This window comes from Phyllobates terribilis, unplaced genomic scaffold, assembly GCF_046119375.1.
Source record: "Phyllobates terribilis strain yellow unplaced genomic scaffold, ASM4611937v1 Scaffold_10__3_contigs__length_209671492, whole genome shotgun sequence".
In the NCBI taxonomy this organism is placed as follows: domain Eukaryota; kingdom Metazoa; phylum Chordata; class Amphibia; order Anura; family Dendrobatidae; genus Phyllobates; species Phyllobates terribilis.
The window spans coordinates 75,767,698-75,790,718 of NW_027362770.1; the positions used below are offsets into that span (position 1 = coordinate 75,767,698).

General features: G+C 41.9%; 1 protein-coding gene across 1 annotated transcript in view; it reads left to right on the forward strand.

Moving 5' to 3' along the window:
- Positions 1-23,021, forward strand: part of SEC24A (SEC24 homolog A, COPII coat complex component) — a 58,535-nt gene that overhangs the window by 12,219 nt on the left and 23,295 nt on the right. Inside the window, exons 4-9 of the mRNA XM_073649604.1 lie at positions 13,000-13,074; positions 15,118-15,281; positions 19,355-19,539; positions 21,242-21,344; positions 21,833-21,959; positions 22,048-22,157. Of these exons, the coding sequence (XP_073505705.1) occupies positions 13,000-13,074; positions 15,118-15,281; positions 19,355-19,539; positions 21,242-21,344; positions 21,833-21,959; positions 22,048-22,157 (764 nt within the window). The remainder of the gene's footprint in view (positions 1-12,999; positions 13,075-15,117; positions 15,282-19,354; positions 19,540-21,241; positions 21,345-21,832; positions 21,960-22,047; positions 22,158-23,021) is intronic.

The following is a 23,021-nucleotide window of genomic DNA, read 5'->3' on the forward strand; positions in this document are numbered from 1 at the left end:
ACAATCACAAACAAGCTTTGGACCAAATCTGGTTTATTTATACTGGTTCCTGCAAAGTTAAACCCATCACACAAATTGATGTAACTATACTCAGATTGCAGGTGATTTCCCATAATCAAGTGTACAGTTATGTCTGATGAATGACAGGAGTTGTGCCCGTACTATCCGCAGCAGGGGCCAACTGATACAGACAGCCAGGCTCCTGATACAAGATTGCTCCCTCTGTCAGCCCGTTGGCACCCCTTCAGCGCAATCGCAGGGTCCCTTGCAATAGTCTGCCATATCCCTCAGCCAATCTGAAGCCAATAGCAAAAGATTAAAAAAGCATGTAATCTTGGTATTGCTGTAATCATACAGAATAAATATATGTCAATAGTACCAAACGGTGGTTGGTGTTTAAAATTAATGATCAAAAAAATAGAATTGCTGTAGTTTTTTTTTTTTTGCCTCCCTAACCGTTAACAAAAAGTATTAAAAATTCACGTAACACAAAATGCCAGCACTGAAACCTACAGCACAAGTCCTCATAAAGCTCTGATGATGGAAAATTAAGGCTTACAGCTCTCAGTATATGGTGATGCCCCCCCCCTCCCCCAAAACAAGTGTTTTTTTTTTTTTCCAAAGTGTATTAATTTTGCAATGCTAATAAAAAATAGAATAATGTCGTGGGGCCTGACGTTCTTCTATTGTATCATGAACCACTGCTACTTCCCAGTGTCACTCCCTATTCAGGTCTAATAGGGAGATTTAACTAAAGGAGAGGGGAGTCTTCACGGTGACTGCAAAGCTGACAATCCAATGCATTATCCAGCAGCGACAAAATGTGTATTTTCTTCTGTTATGTAATGATCTGTTTTGTTTTTTGTATGGGAACAGAGGGCCATCTAATGTAGATAGGGGCTGCCTGATTTCCCCCAAAAGATGATGTATGGGAAAAAGGTTTAAAGGGCTTGGCTTGTTGAGTTTCCGTGCCCCTCGTCTGGATTCCCATATGCTGGCGTCTCCTCTCTTCACACTAGTGAGCAGTGCAGTATGACAGGTTTAATGTCATGGCTTTTTGTCGTCTTTCATGTCTGGTGTTGGTGTAAGGTCTGCTGCTGATCTTGCTCCATTTTGGAAGTGAATCTCCAGCAAAGTTTTAGAATTCACATATAAAATACACAGCATGCTCTATGTTTCACATGAAAAAAGATTTTCACCACGTGAATGATATTTGTAAAGTGTCACCCACTTGCCTGGTAATGTAATCTGCTGTAGGTTTTACATGCACAAGTTTGGGGGTAAAACCTTCAGCAATACCAGCCTAACTAGATGCATTGTGATCATATATCTGTCATGCTGGCCTGGCTAATTATAAGGAGTGTTGGTACCTACGAAGGAAATATCTGTGTTTAAGACCATGTGCCCATGTAGTGTACAAGTTTATTTTTTTTTCCCCTATCGTCGTCACCAAAATGCGCTGATTATTGCATTTTTGATGCATTTTCTACTTTTTTGATACAGAAACTCTGAGCTTTTGCTCTTAAAAACTCCATTGGGTATTTACTTGTGTTTTTCAGGCATCCCATAAAAGCCGTACTAATCCTCTGGTATGACAACTGTTCATGTGTTGTACCTTGATACCGCCATGGTGATGTCAGTGTATGTGACAGCTGACTTGCTGTAAGGCAGCCATACACTAGCTGACATGTGAAATCCCTAGGTCCCTTCCTTAGAAGTTCAGCACTAAGTGTTCCCTGAAGGCTCGCACAGTGCGGCTTTTATATCGCCAGTTTTAAGCTTTCCCTCCCATAATGTGTAAAGTAGCATGTCTGCGTGCTGTATATAGGTTCTCGCCATTAATCTGGACTGCAGATTGTGGTTTGCTGAACGGGATCCTCCAGTGATAGGTAAGGAGTAACCATGTATGATTAGCTAGATTTCTTGTATGGGATATTTCAGACTGTGTACTGAATTGATTGCACTTTGCCTTCATCTTCATTTTTATGCTCTGTCTTCTGATGTTTATGCAAAAACTTCTTTTTCTTATTGTTACTGGTCCATTAGCTGCTATTGTATTTCACTAGGTAGATGCACAATAGCCTTCAATTACTTTAGATTTTCAAGATAAAAGTATTAAACTATACAGGATTCATAAATTTATCACATGTCATTTGAAGAGTGTTTGTGTGGAAGAATGGGCCAAAATCACACCTGAGCAATGCATGCGACTAGTTTCTCCATACTCTAATAGTCTGCTGGTGAGTTTGTAACTTTTCTGAGCCCTTCTTAGCCAATTTATGACCACAGACCTCCCAACCTTTTAAAGTATCAGGGGCAACATTCAAATGTAGCATCCTCAGTGCATTTTGTTCCTCCCTTTCCTGTGGTGTTTTCCAAAGCCCTGATGTCACAATGTGTGAATTCCCTCACTCTCCATAGAGAAACCTGTAAGTTGCAAAAGAGTTAATGAAAGGTTGCATAACTAAGCTTGCATGTAGGTTGTCCATCTTTATTTGTAGTTTTGATAGCTGGGTCCCCTTACACGTCTCGCTATTCCGGTGTAAGGCACAATGTGCGCCTCTTTATCTCAATATGTCCAGAAAGCTCCCAACACAAGTCCTAGAAGTGCAGGCGCGCAAGGTGTGCTGATAGTATCCTCCCGGCCTGTGCTGGGCCGCGATGGGTACGTCTCTGTACCCTGTTTAGGACCTTATGCATTGCATATGATGTCTGTATACGATTTAGTGCTTGTTCTGCACAGTGTGAGCATTATTGATCCCTTAAGCCCAGGTTTATGGTAACTGAGGATAGTCACTCAAGGCGTCTAATCTCCTATTGCTTTTTGTGTTGTGCTCCTGGGGTGCAGCTAATTTTTAGCTTTGAGCCCTTCTCTCCACTTCTGGATGCCTCGGGGAATTATAGGGCACTGAACAGTGGCATTATTTTCTGAATCTAACCCATGCAAGATTAAACTGTGATTGAGTAATGCACTTGCCGCATAGGCACATGGGAAATGCATAAATACACCCATTTAAGAAGGGCAATCTTATGCAATCCTTCCAGAAGCTTCAAATCACATGCAAGTATTTAAAGAGTTTTCAACATGCAAAAAAGGGCAACAGGAATAACCAGTTTTGACATGTGCGTTTGCTGTGATAGTAGTTTTTTTTCTTCTGTTTTGCAAGAAATAGTTCCATAAAATATCCACAGATTTCTATGGAAATTACGAGAGAAACAGTACATGTGAAAATGAATCTGGAATTTACTGTGAAATGTTCTCCTATTTGAAGTTGAGTGTTGTGTAAAGAAAATGCATCTGGTTATATGGTTGCTGTGGGCTTGAAGCCAGGGCTGTGGAGTCAGAGACATGGAGTCGGTATAATATGGACCAACTCCTAAAATATATAATTGGGTACAGTAGTTCAATGCAGTTTGTGGGGAATATTTTTTCATAAGAATTTGGGAAAGTTATGAAATGTCCTATAAATGTCTGTCCTATTCCTGATCTAAGGGTCTAGACTTTTAGCTGAGATGAATCTGTGCTACAGTAAATTTATCACTTACACATGAGCCATGTATGAGGGAGTTGGAGTCGTGGAGTTGGACATGGTGTCATGGAAATTGAGGAGTCTCAGTCGGAGGTTTGGCTTACTGACTCCACAGCCCTGCTTGAAGCAGGATGTCTTGTGTGGGGTCTACCTAGATCTCAGTATGTGCGGAGCATTGAAGGGGTTCCCATTCCAGCACTTCCTGGGGCCCCTACTGGCCTCTGTACTTCCTGCTTGGTATGTATAGACGTGAGAACGCTGCTGCCAATCACTGGCTACACCAGTGACATGTTTGTTCCTGTGATGGCCAGTGATTGACTTCAGCCCTTACAACATGTCCATACTTGGAGACTACAATGGGACCCTGTATGCCTCGTACCAAAAGCTGCAGGGGATCAGAAAGGTATTACTTAAAGGTTTTCTGAGCGTTTTTAAGTGGCTGGTAATGCCTTTGATGGGGAATCTGTAAATTCTCATTTGCTTATATATGTAACCAAATCTTTGTCTGGAGCAAGGCCATTGGCACTATTTTAGGCACTTTTCCATTTACGGGTTAACTAATTTTAGTATTTTGTTGAGGTGTTCTTTCATGGGTTTGTTTTTTACCAATAGGGAATGTTAGAAGCACATGTTCCTAAAACATAGAATGTATAAAATATCCTTGTGTACGGCACAAGGACGCATAGGCTGTAAATTTTGTTTTTGTTGAATATCAGACACATTATCTCCAATATCTACATGTGATTGCAAGTGTACAGAGGGCAATGAGGCTGGAGGAAGACGGCTGCAAGATGCCATGTGTGCCCTGCTAATAGACTTCTAATTGCTTCACACTGTAACGAAGCCGCACCTCTCCCAGGAGATGTGTTAAGTAAATCTATTTCTATTAATGTATGTTACAAATGGTTTGTGTATAGTTGGACCAATAATCAAGATTCTCAGGACTGTCAAAATCCGTTGCCAGTACAAAACTTGGTATAAAGCAACGACACGCTGTGTATGGAGCTGGGGTCATACCATTGGTGTGGATTTAAAGGGTTAACCTATAGTAGTTTTCAGCTTTTCTTCCACCCCTGTCTAAACTCATGCGAAGTAAAAATGCCTTCAGAAATGGGATACCTTATTTGATAAAAAATAACAAAACGCAAAGTGAATGAGCAAAAGATAAATCTAAAGTGATTCGTTATTTGGCGTGAACACCGTTTGCCTTAATAGTATTAAAGCAGCAATTCTTGTAGGTACAATTGCATGCAATATTTTCAGGATCTGATTCTTTGGCCACGGCCCCACTATTAGTATTCGGTCAGTATTTTTTCTCAGGAGTGGGAGCCAAAACAAGGTGAAGAACAATCAGAGAAAAGGTATAATAGAAAAAAGTCACCAATCCTGTATTTATCACCCACTCCTGGTTTTATCTCCCACTCCTGAGAAACAATACTGACCGATTGCGGATAGTGGGGCCATGGCCTTAAAGGGAATCTGCCACCAGCTGGGACGCTTTGAAGCTATTACTATGGGCATACAGGTGATCGCATTATCTCAACAGTCCTACCTGTATGCCTCATAGCTTCTGTCTGCCTGGAAGAAAACTGTGCCTTTTGTGTTTAATTTGCGTACCACCCCCTCCCCTGCACAGGGCCATGTGACGTGCAGTTGTGGCGCTGTAATCCTGCACTCAAGCAATTTTGCACACCTTTTCCGCCCTGCTCCATAGCAGGGTCTTCACCGTTCTTGATCCGGCAAGTCAGCGGCGCCTGCGCAGAAGAACAATTAAGCCAATGCAGGGTGGAAAAGGTACTGTGTAATTGTATGAGGGCGCCACAACTGCACATTACAGGGCACACTGCAGGAGAGGGGCGTGGTACACAAATTAACACACAAGACAGCGTTTTCTTCCAGGCACTGCATGCCCCGTAGCCTGGAAGAACTAATTGACATACGATTATTACTATCAGGCATACACATAGGACTGTTAAAACAATGCTATTACTTGTATACCCATAATGGCTTCAAAGCGTCCCAGGGGGTGACAGGTTCCCTTTAATGACATTGGCTCCAGTTGTATTTTTTGTAGCAGGACATCAACCCCAAATATACTGTGCCAGTCAGACGCCTCCCTGATGGCATTTTGTGATGGACCATTATCTGCCTGTATTTCTCGGTATTGAGGACACCATTGATCCTGAGCAAATCCTGTTTACTGAAATGCAGCTCCAAAGTTGCAAGGACCTTCCACTGGACTTCACTGTTACCTGCAGACGCTACTCTCTTTACCTCTCTGCATACATTTGGGGAACAAACTGCCTTCTATTGCAGCCAAATATGTCACACTTTGACTCCTTGCTGATGATAATTCTGTACCCCAGGTCCTATATTTTTGTGCATAGTTGAGTCGCTTGACCTTGTTTCCATGTCAAAGATATGGCTTTTTGGCCACAACTCTTTTATAAAGACCACCTCTGGCCAGACTTCTCTGAACAATAGATGGTTGCTGTCAGTTTTAAGTTGATGGAACTGCTGGATTCACTGACTGTAGACCTACAGAACTGAAAATCACTGACTTGAGCTGACTGTCAAATTGAAATAAAATACACTGCTCAAAAAAATAAAGGGAACACTCAAATAACACATCCTAGATCTGAATGAATGAAATATTCTCATTGAATACTTTGTTCTGTACAAAGTTGAATGCGCTGACAACAAAATCACACAAAAATCATCAATGGCAATCAAATTTATTAACCACTGGAGGCCTGGATTTGGAGTCACTCTCAAAATTAAAGTGGAAAAACACACTACAGGCTGATCCAACTTTGATGTAATGTCCTTAAAACAAGTCAAAATGAGGCTCAGTATTGTGTGTGGCCTCCCATGTGCCTGTATGACCTCCCTACAACGCCTGGGCATGCTCCTGATGAGGTTATGGATGGTCTCCTGTGGGATCTCCTCCCAGACATGGACTAAAGCATCCGCCAACTGCAGGACAGTCTGTGGTGCAACGTGACATTGGTGGATGAAGCGAGACATGATGTCCCAGATGTGCTCAATCGGATTCAGGTCTGGGGAACGGGCGGGCCAGTCCATGGCTTCAATGCCTTCATCTTGCAGGAACTGCTGACACACTCCAGCTACATGAGGTCTGGCATTCTCCTGCATTAGGAGGAACCCAGGGCCAACCGCACCAGCATATGGTCTCACAAGGGGTCTGAGGATCTCATCTCCTAATGGCAGTCAGGCTACCTCTGGCGAGCACAGCCCTCCAAACAAATGCCACCCCACACCATTACTGACCCACTGCCAAACAGGTCATGCTGAAGGATGTTGCAGGCAGCAGATCGCTCTCCACCGCGTCTCCAGACTGTCACTTCTGTCACATGTGCTCAGTGTGAACCTGCTTTCATCTGTGAAGAGCACAGGGCGCCAGTGGCGACTTTGCCAATCCTGGTGTAATGTGGCAAATGCCAAGCGTCCTGTATGGTGTTGGCCAAAACCAAACCATCAGCCAGAAAGCATTGGTACTGAGATGTGGTCTGTGGTCCCCACCTGCAGAACCACTCCTTTATTGAGGGTGTCTTGATAATTGCCAATAATTTCCATCTATTGTCTAATCCATTTGCACAACAGTATGTGAAAATGATTGATCAGTGTTGCTTCCTAAGTGGACAGTTTGATTTCACAGAAGTTTGATTTACTTGGAGTTATATTCTGTTGTTTAAATGTTCCCTTTATTTTTTTTGTGCAGTGTATAACCTTTTATTCATTTAGTTAATATAAGGTTTAATCCACTGTACTGTGTGGAAGTCTATCCAACAGTCAACTGACACCAACTGCACAGTATTATGGATATAGGCAGTGCAATATTTTGAATATCCCATTTATAGGTGTTATCATTGAGAGTATTGCTGTCCAGTCTACGGTGGCAGGTGTTCCTACTAAAGCTATTATGTCAGCACTGGTTAACATGGAGATATTTAAGTGTACTTTTTCATCGTTACATAAGTATTATGGATTGATTCTAAAATACAAACTTTGACGGGACATCTTTAATCAATAAAAATAAACTAGTAACACTTTTATTTTTGAAAGATCTTACTTTGCAGCGCTTTTTTTCCCCCCTCCTGTCTAGAACTTTTGCACAGTACCATATAATAGACTTTTATAACACATCCACACAATGGTGGTACATCTGCATCCTTGAGAAGCAGTTACTGACCGATTTTTGGCTTAATTTTTGAAGCTGCTTTGACAGCCTGAATATAGTTACATGTTTTACCTTGTTTTTTTTCTTTTCTTAAGGTGGCTTTGCAGCATACAGATAAAATTCAGTCTGCTTAATCCTGACAGTGAGACCAAAAGTATATGATTTGCATAGTTGCAGCCACATGCCAACTAAATTCTCTAATGCTTCTTTTATGCAACATTGAGAGAGGGAAGACAAGTTGCTAATTGGCTCATGACGCATACTCGCGGTTATGTGACCATTTTCTTGAGCTGCATTGGAGTACAATCCTGACAGTGTGCACATTCCACGGTGTCAAGATTCCCCTAACTGAGGTAACGGAGTGATTCCAGAAATTTAACTGACTCCTAGAAAAACCTTATAAAGAAGCCAGAGGTTGAAAACTTTTGTATTTTTTTATTGGATCATTCACCATTGAGTTCCATTTGTTAGTAATTTACAGGACGAAACTATAACTGCTTACACAAAATATAATTTCTAAAGGTATTTTCCTAGCTGCACATTAATCCAGTCAGTTCTGTGTATATTGTAGATGAAGGTGCATCTTCTTTACCATCTTTAGTTGCAGTAGGTTTCATGAAGCTGTATTCTGCTGTGCTGATAGTTACTCCAGCTTCTCCCCTGGGAAGGTCACTTCTCTGGAGAGCAGAAATCTACTCCAGAAACTCTATGCAGGCGCTATAATTAGGCTGGTACATACTGGGTGCGTAATTATGTGCTGTGAGCCTCTGAGGACCCTGCTGGTGCAGCTCCTAGCTGCTGTTATACTGTGTGTATAGACTTTATGGCTTTTATTAGGTATGTGTATAAAAATTATGCCATTTTTTTTAAATCCACCAAAAATTCACAATAGAATGTACCGTACATATGTTTGAATAAAGCACAGAAATCTCTGTGGAACTTGGTAGTGGATCTTACTTGTCACATTGCAGTAGACTCCAGCAGTGAAAATCCTCTGTAGTTTAGCAATGCATATGACATTATGTGGATCTAAAAATTGACAGCATGTCTGCAGTCCTTCAAAGACTTTTTAAGTAACAGCTGCAGTTCATAACATTAAGGGGTATTCCCATTTTAATAAGTTGTGACTAGAATATGCTGTTCTTTAAAGGGCATCTGACAGTAGGATTGACCCTCCTAATACGTCTATATGGGCATGTAGGTCATAGGAAGCTGAATAACATGATACCCTGATATCTGATGTCTTATTCCAGAGAAGGCTATGGTTTTTCTTGTATGTAAATGAGCTGTTTAGGTCTATAGGTCGGACACTGATCTGTGTGAGAATCTACATCAAGAGCCAATTTAAAATGAAAGGGGGCAATACCAGTGTGTAATGGCCGACCCTTTTCTTTCATACTCGCACACAGCTCTGCAGTGAGATCAGAACTATCAAAAGATAGCAGAGCTAACATCATATAGCAGAACTGACAGTACAGCAGAAGTGAGGTTTGTCTCATTACAATCATTTGCAGCGCATGTCCTGTCATAGTGCTGCCATCTCTTCTGCAGAGCTGTAACTGATTATAACCAACACAGTACAGCACAGTTGAACCTTGTCTCATTACAAACACAAGAACTTTTGTTGTTGGCTCATTGCAGTGGTGTCACCTCTGCTGTACTGCCCTTCCCCCACACTTAGTGCTTCAGCTTCTATCTCACAGGCATCATCAGAGGACTGCTGCTGCAGGTATTCTTGTAGTGAGAAAGTTGTGTGCTAGATCGGATCTCCCTGCAGAGCTGTGTGTGTATGAGCGCAAAGTGTCATTCATTACATGTCTCACACTGATATTCCCCTCTTTTATTTAAAATAAACTCTGGAGGCAGATTCTTGTGCAGATCCGTGTCCGGCCCATGGATCTTAAACATGGCTTTCTCTGGAATAAGGCATCAGATTGCAGATATGGTATTGTCATTCTGCTTCCTATGACCTCCATGGCTATATACACTGCTTAGGAGGGTTGATCCTACTGACAGATTCCCTTTTATTGATTAGGCCGAATCTGAGCTCTGTAGTAGCCATTGCTTCTGAGAATGAAGCATTCTGGTGATAAAGGGGGCACAGTGATGTATCCCCCTTCACTATGTCTACTCTGCACAAGTACGTTCTTGACATCTCACTGCCGCTTGACTCCATTGAAGTTCCCTGCGTAGCCTGGTGGCTGGGAGCATTGCTGTGCAGGAAACAATTGTAAAGTGGGTGCAGCCTCTTCATGCTCATGATTGGTAGGGTCCCAGAAGTCACACCCTTTCCCAGTCATTAAAGGGATTGTCCAACTAACAAAGTACACTTTAATCAATAGCTCTTGAAATAATAACTTCCGCAATTGAAGGTATTTAAATAAAATGTTCCTGTGCTGAGATAATCTTATAAATGTGCCCCTGCTGTGTACTGTGTAATGGCTGTGTCTAACCGTGCAGGAACATGGTCTGATCATACCACAGCTCCTGGGCAGGGGAGGAAGCAAAAGAGAGAGTATATTTTAATCAATAGATCTTAGAATTTTCTCCTGTCTGTATACTGCCCGTCCGTGCAACAATCCCTTTTAAAGGGACTTTGTCAGCACAAAATGACTGTTGAACCAAGCCCAGGTTTCCACCCATATCCACACCCCCATTCTATTCCTTGAGTTACAGCTCTGACTTGAGAAGAGCCATGGAAGGGCAGACATGGATGGGAGACCAATAGGTGGCAAGGTCACAGGCGCACTGACCTGCCTTGTCATGCCAAGGGTGCAGTTTGTGCGGACAGGCTCCCCTTATGTGAATGCATACGCTAGGAATATGCCATTAATTAGAGCTGACCATACCCCTTCTATGTATTCCATTGACTGCAGCTATAAGATCATAATTCAAAATCAGTCTGTAGTGCTAGGAGAAAAAAAGCAGAGATGTATCCAATATTAATCAAAGTCGCCAATGCAAGTTTATGGAGCCACCAAAAAAATTCTGCCTCCACTCGAATGTCATCTGGGTGCTGTTTTTCACAGACTGATGGGAGAAGGTTGCAAAACTTCAATTTTTTCCCATTTGAGAAAAACTGGTAAAAGTCTTTAAAATCAGTTTTGTTAAACTGACACTGACCAATCTCTGATGACATTCTGATCAAAAATGCTGACTGACCTCAGACCATTTTTGCAATCGAGAAAAATTGATGTCTGAATGAGCCCTAATGTGTTTGCATGGGGTCATAGTACCATGGACCCTGGTATCGGAGGAAGGGTGTAATGGCTATAGGCTGCTGTATAGGTCTAATCCCCATCTCCCATGGATTGGGGTAGAATCTCATGTAGCAGCTTTCTTTGGAAAGCAGTGTCTGAAAATCTGCATGTGCTTTACATGGTTTTCCAGTTCACTAATCGGCTGCAAGTTTTTAACTTGAAAAATTTTTATTTTTACGTTTCACCAGTAAAAAGATTAATTTTATTTATGGCTAATTACTGCATAGCAAAATGGTGAGAAATTACAACGAGGCCACATGCATTGTTAATTTTATTTATCTTTTCACACTTGGTTTTGATGCCGTTTTTAACTGCACTTTAACTCCCACTTGTGAATATAGGCTTTGCAAAGGGAGAAAACAAAATTGCTGTACAGATGCATTTCTTGCTTTTAAAGTACGCTGCTCAAAAAAATAAAGGGAACGCTCAAATAACACATCCTAGATCTGAATGAATGAAATATTCTCATTGAATACTTTGTTCTGTACAAAGTTGAATGTGCTGACAACAAAATCACACAAAAATCATCAATGGAAATCAAATTTATTAACCAATGGAGGCCTGGATTTGGAGTCACCCCCAAAATTAAAGTGGAAAAACACACTACAGGCTGATCCAACTTTGATGTAATGTCCTTAAAACAAGTCAAAATGAGGCTCAGTATTGTGTGTGGCCTCCCATGTGCCTGTATGACCTCCCTACAACGCCTGGACATGCTCCTGATGAGGTTGCGGATGGTCTCCTGTGGGATCTCCTCCAAGACCTGGACTAACGCATCCGCCAACTCCTGGACAGTCTGTGGTGACGTTGGTGGATGGAGCGAGACATGATGTCCCAGATGTGCTCAATCGGATTCAGGTCTGGGGAACGGGCGGGCCAGTCCATAGCTTCAATGCCTTAATCTTGCAGGAACTGCTGACACACTCCAGCCATATGAGGTCTGGCAGTGTCCTGCATTAGGAGGAACCCAGGGCCAACCGCATCAGCATATGGTCTCACAAGGGGTCTGAGGATCTCATCTCGGTACCTAATGGCAGTCAGGCTACCTCTGGCTGTGCGGCCCTCCAAAGAAATGCCACCCCACACCATTACTGACCCACTACCAAACCTTTCATGCTGAAGGATGTTGCAGGCAGCAGATCGCTCTCCACGGCGTCTCCAGACTATCACGTCTGTCACATGTGCTCAGTGTGAACCTGCTTTCATCTGTGAAGAGCACAGGGCGCCAGTGGCGATTTTGCCAATCTTAGTGTTCTGTGGCAAATGCCAAGCGTCCTGTACGGTGTTGGGCTGTGAGCACATCCCCCATCTGTGGACTTTGGGCCCTCATACCACCCTCATGGAGTCGGTTTCTAACAGTTTGTGCAGACACATGCACATTTGTGGCCTGCTGGAGGTCATTTTGCAGGGCTCTGGCAGTGCTCCTCCTGTTCCTCCTTGCACAAAGGCGGAGGTAGCGGTCCTGCTGCTGGGTTGTTGCCCTCCTACGGCCCCCTCCACGTCTCCTGGTGTACTGGCCTGTCTCCTGGTAGCGCCTCCAGCCTCTGGACACTACGCTGACAGACACCGCAAACTTTCTTGCCACAGCTCGCATTGATGTGCCATCCTGGATGAGCTGCACTACCTGAGCAACTTCTGTGGGTTGTAGAGTCCGTCTCATGCTACCACGAGTGTGAAAGCACAACCAACATTCAAAAGTGACCAAAACATCAGCCAGAAAGCATTGGTACTGAGATGTGGTCTGTGGTCCCCACCTGCAGAACCACTCCTTTATTGAGGGTGTCTTGATAATTACCAATAATTTCCATCTATTGTCTATTCCATTTGGACAACAGCATGTGAAATTGATTGTCAATCAGTGTTGCTTCCTAAGTGGACAGTTTGATTTCACAGAAGTTTGATTTACTTGGAGTTATATTCTGTTGTTTAAATGTTCCCTTTATTTTTTTTGTGCAGTGTATAACATTCTTTGCATTAATGAAAAATGTTTGCTCTTGTATTTTGTCAGGTGTTACCCAACCTCCGAGTGACGGCACCTCTGTACAGAATAGTTACGACACGATAGAAGGTGGTGGATACATGGGTACGTGGCTGCGAATTCTCTTTGTATCACAAAGGTTTAACGTCTAAAGTCCTTCTCCCTTTTACAGCATGTTTGGATAGTAGTTAATATTGCGACAGTAAGGTTAACCCCCTAAGAATTGTGGTAAAGAGGGGTCACAACCGGTACCAAAATGGCCAAATTGTTACTTTTTTTAGTTGTTTTTTTTTTATAGCTTTTAACACTGTAAATAACACAATGACTTTATTTTTTCGTTACGACTTCAGTCCATGCTACTTTTTTTTTTTTTTTTTTTTTTACTAATTTGTTAGATAACACCTTTTTGGTTTTGTTTTCACACCTCACTCTCAAAGCCTGTATGTATATACAGGTGCATTTCACTAAATTAGAAAATCATCAAAAAGTAAATTTATTTCAGTTCAGCACAAAAAGTGAAACTCCTAGATTATATAGTCATTACAAACCGTGATCTATTTCAAGTGTTTATTTCGGTTAATGTTGATGATTATAGCTTACAGCCAAAGAAAACACAAGTTATTATCTCAGTAAATTAAAATAATTAACAAAAAACACCTGCAAAGGCTTCCTAAGCATTTAAAAAGGTCCCTTAGTCTGTTTCAGTAGGCTCCACAATCATGGGGAAGACTGCTGACTTGACAGATGTCCAGAAGGCAGTCATTGACACACTCCACAAGGTCCCAGAGTTCCAATTTTCATTTGGAAATCAAAGTTCCACAGTCTGGAGGAAGAGTGGAGAGGCACACAGTCCAAGCTGCTTGAGGTCTAGTGTGAAATTTCCACAATCAGTGATGGTTTGGGGACCCATGTCATCTGCTGGTGTAGGTCCACTGTGTTTTATCAAGACCAAAGTCAGCGCAGCCGTCTACCAGGAAATTTTAGAGCACTTCATGCTTCCCTCTGTCGACAAGCTTTTTTGGAGATGGAAATGTCATTCTCCGGCACGCGCGCGTCATTCTCCGGCACGCGCGCGTCATTCTCCGGCACGCGCGCGTCATTCTCCGGCACGCACGCGGTACTTTAAATTTTTCACTCAGAAATGTAGAAATTTTTGTAAATGTATTAAAGAAAAACTGAAATATCACATGGTCATAAGTATTCAGACCCATTGCTCAGACACTCATATTTAAGTCACATGCTGTCCATTTCCTTGTGATCCTCCTTGAGGTGGTTCTACTCCTTCATTGGAGTCCAGCTGTGTTTAATTAAACTGATAGGACTTGATTTGGAAAGGCACACACCTGTCTATATAAGACCTCACAGCTCACAGTGCATGCTAGACCAAATGAGAATCATGAGCTCAAAGGAACTGCCCAAGGAGCTCAGAGACAGTATTGTGGCAAGGCACAGATCTGGCCAAGGTTACAAAAGAATTTCTGCTAGTGTATTGAGTGAGGTGAGACTCCTTCTAGTTAGAATGTGGCCAGAAGTGTGCATATCACATGCTCCCCGCACATGAGAATCCTCATAGCGCACACTGCGCCCCCAACACATCTGATTATCCGAATAGAATACTAGGCTCATATTTCCTGTTATGTGTACAGTGGTTGCAATAGACGAGTTCTGACTCATTGATTTTTACAGGGAAAGCTTTGTTGGCATGATCTAGGCAAAGGTCAGAGAGGGGGAGGAGGTGAGCTGTGAATATCACTTGTTTAAAATGATGGATCCTGTTGTATCTACTGTATACAGAGGTGTTCTCTGCCTTTTGTAATGACTGAGACTGCTGAAAGTGTTATGTACAGAACAGAAATTAGACATTAAATGAGTTGCTTGATTTAAACATTTTCATAGATTTGTTAAATGTGTTTTTTTTTTTCCCTCCCATTTTGTGATGACACATTCCCTTTCAGAAGCTAGACATTGGGGAGCTAATATTTAATAATATCCCTACTTACTATTTTAGCTTTCTGTAGAACTATCAATGTAATGACTCACATTGGATCTATACTAGGCACATTCAAAGAAAATAATTGATGTGGAAAACTGTTTTTTCTAATATTTCACTGTTTTTTTTTTTGTTTTTTTTTTTTTCTTATACCATAGGGATGGTTCAACCTGTTCAGCCTACTCCACCACAGAATCCTAAAATTGCAAGGAATGCATACCCATCATTACCACCAGGCTACCAGAATGTTTTCCCATCAAGTGGCCAAGGATTAACACCCACTAGCCAGCAGTATCCCAACAGACCACAACAGCTATCACAGGTAGAATGTGTGGTGTTTTCTACTCTGCTGCAGTCATTACTTTGCTTTAGAGGGTCTCTGAGACAGAAGACCTTCACTGTCAATTACTGTCTTTTTTAGACTGAGACCATAGGATGCACCCAGGTTTAGACAGCAGAAAATAGAAAAAACATTTTTTCCTAATAATTTAAACTTCCCTGGCAGTGTAAAGTGGAGGGGTCATTATAACTAGAACTAATTTTAACCCCCTTAGGCTGTTTGCACGTTAATGACCAGGCCAATTTTTACAATTCTGACCAGTGTTACTTTATGAAATAATAACTCTGGAACGCTTCAGGTGCTCAAAACCACATTCAAGAAGTTTATTAACCCTTCAGGAATTCTAGGAATGTGGAAGACAACAATGAACATTTTTAACTTTTTTCATGAAAATGTTACTTTAGACCCAATTTTTTTTATTTTCTCCAGGGTAACAGGAAAAAATGGACTACACAATTTGTTGTGCAATTTTTCCTGAGCACGCCAATACCCCATATGTGGGGGAAAAGCACAGGGCGCAAGGCAGAGTTCAGAAGTGAAGGAGCGCCATTTGACTTTTTGAATGTAAAATTTGCTTGAATAGCGGATGCCATGTCTCATTTGGAGAGCCCCTGTGTGCCTAAACAGTGGAAACACCCTACAACTGACACCATTTTGAAAACTAGACCCCTCAAGGAATTTCTCTAGATGTGTGGTGAGCACCCTGAACCCGCAGGTGTTCACAGAAGTTTATAACATGGAGCCGTGAAAAAAAAAAAATAAATAAATAAAAACTTCTTCCACAAAAATGATGTTTTATCCCCAATTTTTTTATTTTCACAAGGGTAAGAGGAGAAAATGGACCCCAAAAACTGTTGTGCATTTTCTCCTTGAGTATGCAGATACCCCATATGTGTGGAAAATACACTGTTTGGGCGCACGGCAAGGTTCAGAAGGGAAGGAGCACTGTGTGACTTTTTTTTTTAATGCAAAATTGGCTGAAATCGAGAGCAGACGCCTTGTCGCGTTTGGAGAGCCCCTGATGCGCCTAAACAGTGGAAACCCCCCACAAGTGACCCCATTTTAGAAACTACACCCCTCAACGATTTTATCAAGGTGTATAGAGAATGTTTTGAACCCAGAGGTACGACACAGAATTTGATAACATTAGGTCATCATATTGAATAAGTTGGCATTAGTCTTGAGGGTAAGTGCCCTCTACTTGAGTTTGCATCGGGTACTCAGGTATGCACCATGTATCGCGGGTGCTCAAGTGACATGCTCGAGTCCCTGCCCCGCATGTTTCACGGTTGTTAGACACCCAAAAAAACATGCGGGGATTGCTCGTGCATGGCAGGCAATCCCCTCGTAGTTTTTTTTTTTTTTTTCACCGCGAAGCATATGAAGCGAAGACTCGAGCATGTCACTTGAGCACCCGCGATACTCAATGCATACCTGAGCACCAGATGCAAACTCAAGTAGCGAGCACTTGCGCTCAACACTTGTTGCCATATCGTGTTTTTTTTTTTTTTTGTGTGTTTGTTTTTTCCTTTCTTTTGAAAAAAATCCCAACCCAGCCCTAACCCTAGCGTTTATTTTTTACACCGTTCCTTGTGTGGATTAGACGACCTTATTCTTCTGGTCGGTTCGATTACAGCGATGCCGGATTCATATCGGGTTTTTATGTTGACAGCTGTCACACACTAAAAGACGGTTTTTTTTTTTTTTTGTTGTTTTTTACAAAGACTAGTTCTTGCAATCATTTTTCCATATTTCGGCCGACAGTCATGTGATGGCTTGTTTATTGTGGGACAAGTTGACGTTTTTCTTGGTACCATTTTCGGCCACGTGACATTTTTTGATCGCTTTCTATTCCGATTTTTGGGAGGCAGAATAAACAAAAACCAACAATTCAGGAATTGATGTTTGTTTGTTTTTTTTTTGTTGTTTTTTTTAAATGCTTTTCTGTGTGTGGTAAAATTGATAAGGCTGCTTTATTCTTTGGGTCAGTACATTTGCAGCGATACTACACTTATATAGTTTCGTTTTTATGTTTTGGCGCTTTTATGCAATAACTATTTTATAGAAATAAGAATTTTTTTTGCATCGCTTTACTCTGAGAGCTATAGCTTTTTTTATTTTTCGGCTGATGGAGCTGTATGGCGGCTTTTTTTTTGCAGGACAAGATGACGTTTTCAGCGGTACCAATTTTATTTACATTCGTCTTTTTGATCATGTTTTATTCCATTTTTTGGTTTGCCAGTATGGTGATAAAGCATCGTTCTTTATTTCGTTTTTTTCGTTTTTTTTTTTTTTTTTTTTACCATGTTCACTAATAGGGTTAACTAGTAAGACCGTTTTATAGGTCAGGTCATTACGGACGTGGTGATACCAAATGTTTATTTTTCTTTTTTTTTTTTTTTCATAATATTTATATATAGGTATAGTATATTTTTAATTGTTTTATTTTTTTCACTTTCTGACACTTTCTTTCACTTTTATACTTTGTCCCACTATGATATTTGATTTTTTGCTGGTTGATCACATGTATAGCATAGAGACTCCGCAGCATCCCTGTGCTATGCAGGCTGTCAGCTCTGCACTGGCACAAGTTAGATAGATCTTGCGCTGTTCACGATCTATCTAGCTTTCTGATGCCAGGGAACCTGGATGTCATCATGACGACATTGGGTCACCATGGCACACAGTGCGGGGTCTCCGATCCAAGGTAAGAGGTGTGCTTTTCCCTCTGCATGCCCCGGAAATGCTGCGATTGACTTCGATCGCAGCATTTCTGGGGTTAATGTGCCGAGAGCGGTGCGGGACCGCTTCTGGCACATAGTACCGTGTGTCAGCTGTTAGAATCAGCTGACACCCAATGGCGATCGCAGCGCGCAGCTCTGCTGCCTTCGTACACACACACACACACACACACACACACACACACACACACACACACACACACACACACACACACACTCTATACCACATCCTTTCAGTTCCTGATTGTGACCTGTATGGAGGACGCTGCAGCAGTAGAGTATTTGCAGGACATTCCTCTTAATTAACTCAAGCACCTTCACGTCATGTGATCAGTCACATGGCCTGGAAGGTCCTGGAATTACTGGTGCAGAAGGTCCTGCAGCCTTCGTACAGTCCTGTCAGATTCCTCTCCTGCTCTGTACAGGTCACAGTGTCCGACAGGAGGAGAGACCGCAGCTCTCGCTGTGATCGGGAAGGACGCGGTGTTAGCGCTCTCAATCACAAGAAGCTGCCTCCGGACTATAAGACATACACATTTTTTAGAGCTTTCTCTTGTTTAAAAAAAAAAAAAAAAAAAAAATGCATCTTTATAGTCAGCCAAGTACAGTATTTGCCACCATGTTACTGGTATAAATCCACTCATGACACAGAGGACGTACAGTGTCTCGTGTATTCTAAAATTTGGTACAAATGTGGGATAATCCAATGCTTGAAAGGGATTTCTGGCCTTATGGTGTTGATAAACTAATCTTAGGATAGGTGGGGGGCCAGCACCCCAATCTCCTCCAGTCTAGCTTGTTTTCACCTCCAACTGGATGTAAACAGTGAGCGGAGCCAGAACAGCATGGTTCTGTTCACTTTGTAGTGGCCATTGTTGAGAACTGCAGCTCAACTCCTGGTAACGCATCAGTTCAGGGTATTCTAGTACGAGTAGACATTGATTGGCAGCAATGTGCCATTTAATCGCCCACATTCCACATTTTAGATCTGTAAGAGTCATTAGAACAGTTAAGTTTGTCATACATACACTTTCCCTATGCTACCCAAGGCGACATCTGTCGTAGCTGAGATGAGGTTGTGTGATCTACTCCGCAGCCATGCTGCTTGTACGTCAGGCTCCCTTCTTCCTTCCTAGATCTGGACCACTCATCTATATTAGTTTCTCTATAATTAGGTTCTTCATGTTAGAGAAGCTTCTGATACTTACGAATTCATTGTTTCCCGAGTTTCTTACCTACGTAGATGTGTGTAGAAATCGTTGCCATTGGTGATACACTTCTGACCTGTAGTGCCGTGTCTTTTCTCGTTTGTAGCCGAACATCGGAGTGAACAACTTGGTGTCCTCAGTAGGAGGATTGAGTATTCATCAAGCTCAGCAGCTGGATGAACTTCGAGCTGTAAATCTTCTCCAAGAGAGGAACGTACTACCACCAACTTCCCTGAAGGCCCCCACACCTTGTCTGCAGGAGGATATCCAGAGACTGAATTGCAGCCCAGAGTATGTTTGTCTTCCATTCTTCTGTTTGATGATCACGTTACTTTGCTCCACAGAAGCAGCCATCAGTCCTCGCATGTCCGCTTAATCCAGGACGTGTATTCCCTATAGAGGAACCCTTCTGGAACGCCTAGTCCTAGTACTCTGCTTACAGCTGCTCTTACTCCTCCTCAATACCTGTAAAGAGTTGCCAATTGAGTGTTACAATTGCCCTCTAAATAAAACAATGTGGATGCAGAGACCATCAGTGTGTGAGGTACTAATGTTACCAGCCAGCACTGTTTTTCATGAAGAATCATTGTGCAATACATCTATGTCAAGCTTAAAAAAAAAAGATAGGCCAGAATTATTGTTCTAATAAAAAATACTAATTTAGTAAACAGACATGACAGAAAATCTGACAGGCTTTCTTTAAGTAGTTCCAGAAAATATATCATTGTGTATATAAAATATTGCCTAAAACCTTAAATAGGTTTTCCACTTTTAGAAAGGTGGACCCCAGACGATTCCAGTATCGTAAGATATCAAACACCTGGTACTCTTCCTCCCCCACGCCCAGTGCTGGCTCCTCGACTCTGCTCCATTCTCTGTTTTGGCTGTAGTAGTGACGTCACATCGATGGCTCATATCACCGCTGCAGCCTGTGCCGTCTGTACCGACGGAGCTGCTGCGGCACTCTTAGCTGTTGACGTGACGTCACCGCTGCAGCCCTAAACAGCAGAGCAGTGGCGGAAAGACAATACTCGCAAGCACAATCTGACTTTTTCATCACAGGAATCGTTTGGGATCTAGTTTTTTTTTTTAAAAGTGAAAAACTTCTTTAGACCTTCAGATTTTTTTTTTTATTTTGAGTTTGATTTCTAAGAGAAAAGTTAAGCAACTTTATAAACAGCTGTTATTATAAATGTTTTACCATTTTGAGCTGCAGAGTGTCTGTAAGCCCATTTTCTGGCTAAGTGCTTTTGTAAGAGCTCCTGCTCTGTTCTGGTCGGCCCTTACCAGCCTTTCTCTCAGTGTTAGGCCAGGTTCAGACAAGCACTTTTAATGGATTAACCATCCAGCCTTATAGGTGAACACTACAGCCTCATAGATACACATTCAGAACTTGCATCCAGCCCATATTACAGGAAAAGGCACCAATGAGAAAAAGCTATCACTTGGATCAGGCTGAAACTGCACATCAGAAAAATAAATGAAAAATTCTGAAAGTGATTACCTTTAGTTATTAAAATTGAACGAACGTGTAAAATCCTATTTTCCATGTCAAAGCTGTACATCGCTTCCAGTTACCTTTCTAGGGTCTGCGGGCATGACGTCTTTAAGACGCTGGTGCACCCACTGTGGTTTTCCTACATGTAGCTGCTTCAAGAAAGAGACCGCTGTTTTTTCTTGAAGTGGCTCTGTGAATAGTATTAGCTGATAGCGTCTTTTTTTTTTTTTTTTTCTATTTAAACTATAACTAGTGAAGAATAAACCTGCTACTTCCCGGTTTCCCACCTCTGAAGCGGTTAAAAGAAGAAACAAAACACTGAACATGGGCATAACAATGTTCATATTTTGCGGCGGATTCCAGGCGTAGCTGCCTTTTTAAAAGACGTCATGTGCTCATAAATTAGTAGAAAGTGTGTACTGAAAGATTGTGATTAGCATATTTTTTATTTTGATTGTCATTTCTTATGGGCATTAACACTTTGTGTTTTCATAGGCTGTTCCGCTGTACTTTAACCAACATCCCTCAAACACAGGCTCTACTGAATAAAGCCAAGCTTCCCCTTGGCCTCCTGCTGCATCCATTCAAAGATCTGTCGGTAAGAGAATAAAATGGAGTGGCATCTTCTGCGTCTTCTAGAGAGCATTGCTCTGATCGCTTTCAATACATTATGTTCTTTAAAGGTTGCGTTTGTCTTTCACTACCAAACTCTGTTTATTGTTGTTGTATGTGTAAAATAATGAATGGGGGCTCCAAGCCCACCTTTCCTTCTCAATGCATTACCTTAGGAAGGAAAAGTTTGTATAGAGCAGTGGTCACACATAAGGCTTATGGATCGAATAACTTATTTAGGGGCAGCCGAGCGCTGCAGTAAAAGAAAGTGCTGTAGTTGAATGGAGTGCGGTCACATGCATGACCACAACTCCCAGCAACGGGGGGCTTTCAAACGATCGCTGATAGGAGTTAGAATGGTGCGGCGGTGACACCTGGTCCTAGTGATTATACAATTATCAACTATCCTGTTTCTTTGTGGGATTGTAAACCTGTACGACTTTCCATACATTTGTCTTTACTTTGTCTTCCCAGCAACTCCCCGTTGTAACATCCAGTACTATCGTCAGATGTCGCTCTTGTCGGACGTACATCAATCCCTTTGTCAGTTTTCTGGACCAAAGGCGATGGAAATGCAATTTGTGCTACAGAGTAAATGATGGTAAAAGTGGATTTACACTTTATTGGATGTATTTGCTGATATTTCCAGGAAGTGTAATATTTGACTCTTTCTATCTACATCCTCACAGTGCCTGAAGAGTTTATGTACAACCCTGTAACAAGAGTCTATGGTGAGCCCCACAAAAGACCAGAAGTTCAGAATGCCACTATTGAGTTTATGGCCCCATCTGAATACATGGTAATGTTGCCCCTTCTGTTAATATCACAGCTCATGTAGTTTGCTCATTTCCCTGGTATGTTTGTGCGTTTTGTTTTTTTTTCCTTAACTTTTATGAACTTCATTTTATATTTAATGGAGTATTCCTTTCTTGTACATTAATGACATATCCGAAAGGTATGCCATAGATGTGAGGCTGCATCTACATGTACCTCGAGAAAGTGTGCTGCTGCCATGCACAGATGGCCTGAATTCCCAGAAAAATGAATGTGAATTCTGACGACAACACAGGTCGAGATAGATACAGGTCCCATTGGTGTGACTAAAATCTATACATTTATCGCGTGTCCCATACATTTGCCATAAATGTACAGGATGGGAATACATATAAATGGGCACTCTAACCAGCTCTTCAGTGACCATACACCATGTATATAAATCAGACCTGAGTATTTGCATGCATGAAGCTTGAAGAATAATCTGATGTTTAATGGTACAATACAACATTTCCAGTATATACCCTTCCCGGAATCGGTAGTGCATGTATGGAGTGTGTTCAAGGGCTGAGCCCATTGTATAGCGAGCAAGTAATGGCCGTGTGTTCCAGCCAGGATCTACCTCTTAATAGCTGCATGTGTAGCGGAGCTCTACCTGTGACCGCTAACCTATTAAATGCCGTTCTCAATCTCTGACAGCATGCCGGCATTGTGGTGCATCGTTCCATGTACTCCTCGTCCACCCCATGACGTGATCACTGGGCACCGATTTGTTGCTATGACATGACATTTCAATAAAGTATTTTTGTGAGTGTTTCTTTTTTCTTACTGGGCTAGTAATGGGGGTGTCTGATAGATTCCTCTCCATTACTAGCACCAGGGTTTGATT